This window comes from the organism of the source record quoted next, unplaced genomic scaffold, assembly GCF_019419815.1.
Source record: "Pyrus x bretschneideri cultivar Hongxiangsu unplaced genomic scaffold, Pyrus_bretschneideri_v1 Contig66, whole genome shotgun sequence".
NCBI classification, from domain to species: Eukaryota; Viridiplantae; Streptophyta; class Magnoliopsida; order Rosales; family Rosaceae; genus Pyrus; species Pyrus x bretschneideri.
In genome coordinates, this window is record NW_025999805.1 from 688,245 (window position 1) to 696,500 (window position 8,256).

The 8,256-nt window shown below is 36.7% G+C and overlaps 1 protein-coding gene across 1 annotated transcript; it reads right to left on the reverse strand.

Moving 5' to 3' along the window:
- Nucleotides 1-2,314: 2,314 nt before the first annotated feature.
- On the reverse strand, nt 2,315-7,986 carry LOC103951440 (glycerophosphodiester phosphodiesterase GDPDL3). Its single transcript, XM_009362803.3, has 9 exons — nt 7,734-7,986; nt 6,810-7,103; nt 5,987-6,102; nt 5,367-5,868; nt 5,001-5,039; nt 4,567-4,851; nt 3,983-4,125; nt 2,994-3,477; nt 2,315-2,840 (listed from the first exon to the last, which is right to left on the reverse strand). The coding sequence occupies exons 1-9, from the start codon at nt 7,831-7,833 to the stop codon at nt 2,545-2,547; spliced, it is 2,259 nt and encodes a 752-aa protein (XP_009361078.2). The 5' UTR covers nt 7,834-7,986; the 3' UTR covers nt 2,315-2,544.
- Nucleotides 7,987-8,256: the final 270 nt, after the last annotated feature.

Sequence of the window (8,256 nt, forward strand, 5' to 3'; positions counted from 1 at the left end):
GTTAGAGGGTGTCCCCCTTTCTCGCGTAAAAGCGATCAGAATTCGAACACGCCGCGTTTTACTGGGAAGGATTGAACCATGGGAACAAATCTACAAGGCTATCCACCCTTCTTATTCTCACCCTACCCGTAGTGAATTTTGGTTGGTATGAGCATGAAAACTCCGATTCAAGGTTGCAACCTGGATTTGACCATAGCGTTGAGCTGGGCCAGCAACCCACAGTACATCGATATGCGTAATTCATTAATTTTAATAACCGATTTCACTTTGTATAAAAGTCGAGAACGAGAGAATGTGGTTATAGATTCGGATAAATCAATTCTAAGAAGACTATGGTAACAGCTGGCGTTTTCATGATAGCAAGGTGCTCCCCTTTATTTGAATACCCACCTACGGCTTTGATTGTTATTACTGCTGGTTGTATCGCCCCGTACACCTCTTTTAACTAACTAAAAGCTTGGGCTTCTTCTGCGTTAAAAAGTGCTTTAAGACTTATTGTGCCGCTTGTTACGGCGTCTTCCGATTTGGACCTAAAACGTCTCCATATTTTTATCTAAAACTACATTAATGAAACTCTCTTTGTTAACTAAAAGAGGGTGAAAAGACATTTTTGTTTTCTATCACAACAAAAAAGTTAAGGACAATAACGTAATTTTACAAAACAAAATTTTGCTCTTTTTTTTTAAACCTCACTCACATGTAAGTTTATCATCTCTAATTTAAAATTTAAAAAAAAAAAATCTCTTCCTCTCTCCTTCAATTTTAACAACCAAAGTGAAAATTTTCACATTTTTTGTGTGGGCATATACTAGTATTATATGAAGATAAGTATATCTAGTTTGATCTGTATAATTTTAGTAAAAATTAAAGTTATGAACTAATTATGGTAAATTCCAAAGTAATTGAACTTATTATTGAAATTCTGTTTGACAACTTTATGTTGGTTTTGGTATCTACTCTACTATGTCTAAAATATGAAGCAATTTTATTTGGTACATTCTCTAGAAGAATATATTAATGGGTGTTTGCCCAAGTGAGAGAATTAGTGAAAGAAAATTGGGCTTCACACTCATTAACTTATTTGTGATAGCTGTATAAATTCTTTTATAATCATATTGTTCATGATTAGAAAATTTTGAGCATTAAGTTAACTTGTATGAATCTATTCAAGCGTTTCTGTCTTTCGTGTATACGTGGTTTGGTTGATGAAATTGATGAAATTGGAAATAAACCATGACTCAGAAGACAATAATATGTTAAGTTGCATGAATGAATATTTGGCGTATGTGTACATTTTCCTATGACTTGCAATCATTTGGATGCCTTGATTGATTATTAATACATACAAGCTAAGCAAGTTGTTGAATGCTTCAATGCTTAGTTCTACCTTTCATTGAGATCGCTATTGATGTGTTAAGGAAAGGTTAAAGAAAGACAATTTGTGGTAATATGCATTCATTGACTAAGTAAGGTTGTTCTCAAGTGCATATTACAATTTATACATTGATTTGCAAATTAAATAACGATGTTGCAGATCAGTGGAGCTTGAGTTTCATGTAAGTAATGCCTTACATTTGCAGATGACCTATAAAGTATATATGGTTTAGATTCCTTGTATGCAGTTTAATCTTTGGTTGGATTCGTTAAGTCACATTATCGTGTGCTAGTCAATTATCAGATGAAATGTATACCGGATATCAAGTTGTTACTCAAATTACATTTTAAATCATGACACAGAGGCTGGTCATCTTGTCCACTAGTATTGATCATGTTTCGTGGTTGGATTTTAAATGGCTTAGCATGGTCTATGCGCTCCATCAGTTGCGACGGTTTTGAAATTCTGTGGCTTCAGTGGGCATCCATTAATGCAGTGTTTTTACAATCTATCTGACATTCCCGCAGCAACGCACGAGCAACAACTCTAGTTATAGACTAAACCGAGCTAGATCATCATTACTAAACTTCGGGAAAAAAAAAAAACTGAAAATACATCTTTCTTTCCACGGCCTTTCTTGGTGTATGGAGATTGGAGATAGATTTATTTTGAACACTGATGGGATATGAGTTTTTATTTTACTTTAAATTTGGTGGTTAATAGTTCAAGAAGTTAGGAGAAGCCAAATTTCTGGTTTTTCATTTCAAGGGCACTCAAGTTATCCGAACCCAATACGTGTCGTGTGGAATACAAGCTTGAAATTTATCCCCAACCACTTGATGAATTTAGGGGCTAATGGTTTGCTATAAACGAACGATAAAAACTCTTTCACACCCAAAGAATACATGATGATTCATGAGTACAAATACACCCACCAAATAAAAAAAATACGGCATAAATAAGCATGAAGATATCCAGAAATTTACGAGGAGAAGAATGAGGAATTTAATTACCTACAACATCAAAAGCCTGAATGCACGGCTATTCCGTAGTCAAGTTAAAAATAAAATAATGATTAGCTAGCCCCGGTATATTCATTCAGCAAAATGCTCCAAAGCAAGAGCAATAAGATGGGTAACTTACAATATATGAGCAACTGCCTCACAGTTTCAGAACACAAAAAGAGCGGCAATCGCCATAGCCAGATACGAGAGGAAGAAGCATGCGGCAATCCTAGGCTGCCCGGAAGGTTTAGGTGAAGCTGCCACTGAAGATCCACCAGTTGGCGCAGGAGCCTGGGCGTTAACGGAAGGCAAAGGTGGCTCAATCACATCACTCTCCCTCAGGGGTGGATTTGGAGCCTCAGCAGGAGGCAAATACGCAGAGGTAACAACTTGTATCAGACTGGCTGGCTGAATAGGACTCATGTAGTTAGGTATTTCTTTTTTACCTAAACACCGGTTCTCTGCAACAATCAAGCACCAAAATATTAATCGCTGACGTATATTTGGTAATCTTAGCGGCTAAAATGGACTTGCCTCCCGGTAATAATCTCCAAAGCACTGATGTATCTAATATCAGTCGGACCTGAAAGGATTGTATACAAGTACACACTTACTTTTGTATCTCGCCGCCGTTTTGGGGAAGTCTGTGATAACACCATCAATATTGGCCCCCGAGACAAATGAATTGATCTCCACAGTTGGATCTGAGAAGAAGTCCCATGCTTGACTCACAAACTCGTTGCTGAAGAGTTCGACATAAACTGGAAGCTTAGCGGCTTGTAGTTTTGATACAACATCTGTTACACCAGTGGTAAATGCCTCGACTTCAGGAAAGATAGAGGCCTTCTTGATGACCACAGAATCGGCAAACTTCTTGATGTCCTCAATAGTTGAACTAGGGGCATCACCAATTTCCTCTTCAATTTTGTAAACAAGTTCATAACTGGTTTTCTCCTTGAATTTCATCAGAACAGAACTATTAGCGGACTGAATCTTGACATCTAAAGCTGTCTGACTATCAAAACCTGCTTTGCTCAAGGTATTCATGACTGCATCAGTTATACTTAATTTCTGCTTCTCTGCAAGATACGCTGCATACTGAAAGAAAGCAGTACAAAATGTTACCGCCATAACAAAGGTTCGAATTGGGGTGACAATGAACAAAAAAGTCACTTCAGACCATTGGGGTGACAATGAACAAAATGTTACCGCCATAACAAAGGTTCGAATTGGGGTGACAATGAACAAAAAAGTCACTTCAGACCATTGAGAAACAGAACCTTGGGCATTGAACCAGCCCAATGTCCAAAACAAATGACTGTAGATGAGTCATTTACAATTTAACTCCACTAGGATATATTATCCAGCCATATTTGCAACCATTAGTTAGCTCTCTCATATCCACCCATCAACGAGATCCCCAACGCCAGGTTTAAAGTTGTAAGGAAAGAAGCGCAGGATGGGGAAGAAGTGAGAATGATAATGACACGGTGAAACTGTATTTGGAGTCCCAAATAGGAAATATAACTACTGAAACTTCCCAACAACCAAAGCATGAAATCATATCATAGGCCAAGCAGTGAAAGATGAAGCAAATACCCACCTCTATGTCGATCAAGACACCAGAAAGAGAACTTGACCTCTTTGCCAAGGCCAAGAAATCAGATAATGTCAAGTACTTGCCACCAGTTTTGGACATTGGATTCCGGAACAACGTGAACTTTGACCAGGGATTTGATATTGTTGCTACAGTTAAAATAAGAAAAAAAGATAATACAGAGAGTCAAATTATTGTTCACGAAAAGTTTTCTTGTTTATGAATTCTTATGAGGTAACAAACATTCTTGAAAAGGGTCTCACTACATGGCATATAAGAATTTAAGATATCAAGGTAAGTGGTCATGTGTAAAATTAAAACTCAGTGGCACTCAAGAAATACAGGTGTATTAGAAAGTTGGAAACTTTTACCAATGACTTGTTTAGAAAAGGAAGAAAAAAAAAAAGGAATGTTCATCACCAGTCTGAGTTATATCATAATCTATGAAACGGATGTCTTAAAAATGAAATCTCATATAGCCTTAAAGGTTCTATGGTTTGTGAAGAGATCATATAAATACATAAAACAGTAAATTTCAATGCCACAGTGATCAGCAAGCAAATGAGACTCTACTCTATTTCTCTACTTACGGGTCAGGCCTTCAATGTCTTTCCATGCTAGGCTAAAGGTATATATTCCACTGCCAGCCTTAATTTCTGGAACAAACGCTGTGAGGCTGTTAAAAGGTGATTGAGCAACTGTCGTGCTATCTATAAGATTTATAGAACTTGCGCAGAATGGTATTCCATCCTTGGATATTTGTACAGGACAATCTAGTACATCTACCCCATTTGCAATTGCTCTTTCATATGCCAAGTCAGTACAACTTGGTAAGTCTCCACTTGCTCCGTATTTCGAGATAACCAATGGCTTGGCTGGATCATGAGATAGATGAAAGAATAGATTAGCAATAATGCTCAGGTATTTGCGCATGTCACTATAAAAAGTCAGAATTTATGTATATCAACTCAGCAGAAAGAAAGGGTCAATTTTTTAAATCTTATCATGACAAACAATGATGTACCTTGTCTTGAAGCATTACTTCCAAGATGGGCAAAACAATCTGCAGTAGTTAAGAGAAATCAACATCATCAAGCACAACTTTAATTCTTTAAGTTGAAATAAGCAACAAATAATTAACGTTTAAATTAACTTTCCACGAGTTTTTCCTTGTGATCTCTTGTGAAACATTTATAACCAACTTAGATCAGTTATAAGGGATCATAGTAGAAAAAAAAAATTTGTTCATATTAGGAGCTATATTGATTTCAGTACCTAGATTGTTTGGTCATTTATATGCATCCCACGATGCATTAAAACTTTCCTTCAAATGATATAGCGCTACGTACTAAAAAGAACTAAATCTTATGAACAGGAAAAAGAAAATTACCTATGGCCTCAGATGCTGTCATTGGAAAGTCAGACAGCACACCATCAACACTGAAGTCAACATTGTCAATAAATTGCAGGTACTCAGACACTGGATCATAACTGTAATTGTAAGCTAATGGATAGTCATTCACAAAATCTGACGCAAATACTGTTAGCCCTTCTTTATGAGCATCCGTTACAACTGGAGTGTGAGGCTCTAAATAATTATCCTTGGTGAAAGGCCATATGTAAATTTTAGGAATTAGAATTCCGGAGGCAAATGTCTTGATAAATGTGAGATTCTTTAATAAAGAACCATAAGTTTGGTTGGTTGAAGGCTCCGTCTCATCTTGTCCCAAAAACCGAAAGACCAGCTTTGTTGCACTCGGACTAACCCGTGCTTTGATACTGTTCAGGAAAGCCACCTCCGGTGATGAGATATAATTGATAACCACTTGTTTAGATACAGAAAGCACATACTTTCTCATACTCAAGTTGTGTTGTGAGAAGAAGATATCATGCTGCAAAAGCATTAGAGAAAAGACATTGCTTCAAACAAATATAGAAATCTAAAGGAAAAAGGTTAAAACATGAGTGCACAGTTCTAAAGACAAGAGAAAGGTATAGTTTATCTTATACCTGAATATTCAACCATAAGCCTGGAGGTTTGAATTGCGTAGCAACATCTTCGATAAGGAGAATTGGGTACTGATTGCCGTCAAACCTATTAGTTCGAGAATATATCCCCTGAGTAACTGTATGGGTAACAAGAAATCGGTAAGAAATAATAGGAGTCAACATGAATGTTTCTGTCAACAATACAAAATAGTAGTTAACATACACATTGTCTTTTGTTTTCATCGCGATATATACATTCTATGCACATAAATACATGAAGTAGTATATGAGGTGGTCAAGCTAGCATGTTATCTCAGATATACTTGTAACATTGTAAATATTACTTATGAAATTGTACATATGTAGCGTACACAACATAGTAAAATATATATTGTTATAGGTGTACGATGTATCAAACATGACATGTTTGGATTGCAAAGTTTTAAAATTTGAATTTCGATCTTTTGATGTGATTTTGGACTCTTATTGTGAGTTTGAGGTGTTTGAAATGGGGTTGGGTTTAGCTGTAAATTTTCATTATTATTTTGTGCTGTTCCAACTCAATTTTATGTTTCACCATGTAGAGGCAGCAACATAATTAATTCACCCACGTAAGCAAATAAGAAGAAAAAATTCCCTTGAAAACGGAACATGAAAAGGCATAATCTTCAAATTCAACAGTCAACCGTACATAAAAACATATAAATCATAAATAAAAAGAGGGTAAAAAAAGCAAATTCCTTTTTGCTACCTCTATATTCAAATAACTTGGATATGCACAGCCTTGTTAAAATCATGACCATTAACAATATAGCAGAAAAAGTTTCAGACAATTTGCACTCACCAGAAACAGATGCTAGGTCGTCCAAAGTAAAATCCACAGTAAACCATCCTTTGGTAGGAACTCCATTAACTAGGTAACTTTTATCCCTTTTTGGCAAGACCATGTCAATATTGGAATTATTATTCAGCAAGAGATCTGGAAAGCAAATTCCAGCTCCATCCTTCGTCAACTGAACATCACACCATAAGACTGCATCCTGTAAACTTGTGAGCAACGCCAAACTGAAGGCCGCAGAACTATAACCCGGAAAGAGCCCTGAAAATCCTCCGCGTGCTACAACCTTAGGCGGATCTCCTGCAAACCGAACCAATCCAGTTAGCTCACCGAACATATAGTGGGGAAAAGTTGTACTACAAAAATATTAGAGCCCCAATTGGCAGCAGAAGCAAACTCTTGCAAATGTTTCCATTTGAAATCACTGGAAATTTATGAAAACTTTCCAAAAGATCGTCGCTTCAGGACGTACGCGATTAAAAGCGTTCGAATTTTGAAACCCATGTTTCACAATCCCTGGAAATTAATATACTCTGGAAAAACCAATTCTCCAAGACCTGGCCGGAATTCGAATTCAATCTCAGTGTCACTTTCAGTCTGTATAAATTAAGCGGCTTTTCGGCTTGGAATATCGAAATCAGGGAAAAAAGCAGTACAAAAAAGGAAGATCACAAACTTTCCTTCTCCTTTGTCTATGAATTTGCAAACTTTCTCCTCCTACTCAACAAGCAATACACTTAATTCCACTAAACATGCACAGTCACTAGATACTACGCAATTAAGCGACGACTTTCTATTTTTAACTTCCTCAGTCTCATAATAAATCCCCGTTCCTCCATTTTCTCAGCAACCAAACACAAATTAACAAAAAATTCAAGTAAGATTTATAATACATGGAGCAAAACAGAGGCCGGAGCTGTAGAGGATTACCGCTAAGTGTTTTCCATTTACTAGATCCCTGCGCAGAGACCAGAGCTACTACTGAGTGAAGAAGCAGAACAAGTGCAACCAGAGCGCGTGAGTTACACATTGCCGGAGAGGCCGAGCCGGAAAATTACTGAGCTCGACAACTTCCGGCGGTCTCCAGACGGTGCCGTTCAGGTCTTATCGGGAAGTGTGAGATTTTCTCAGCTAAGAGAGCGAGTAGTGAGTCCAGAGAGAGAAAGAGCTATGGGCTCTGGACCTTTTCAGTGTTTCTATTTATATATTAATTAATTTTTTACTTTTTAATTTAAATTAATTAATTGTCACTTAGTGCAATAGTTTATTAGTATTTCTAAGGTATCGTAGTTTCAATTCTCGTAAAAACTAAATTTGAACCATGTTATTACAAGTTCATTGTTAAACTAAGCACAACCTCTCATCTTAATATAAACTAGCATTTACCTACATACTTTGTGTGTATGAACACATTTTTTTAGAAAATGAGAAGAGGGAGAGAGAGAACGTGGGA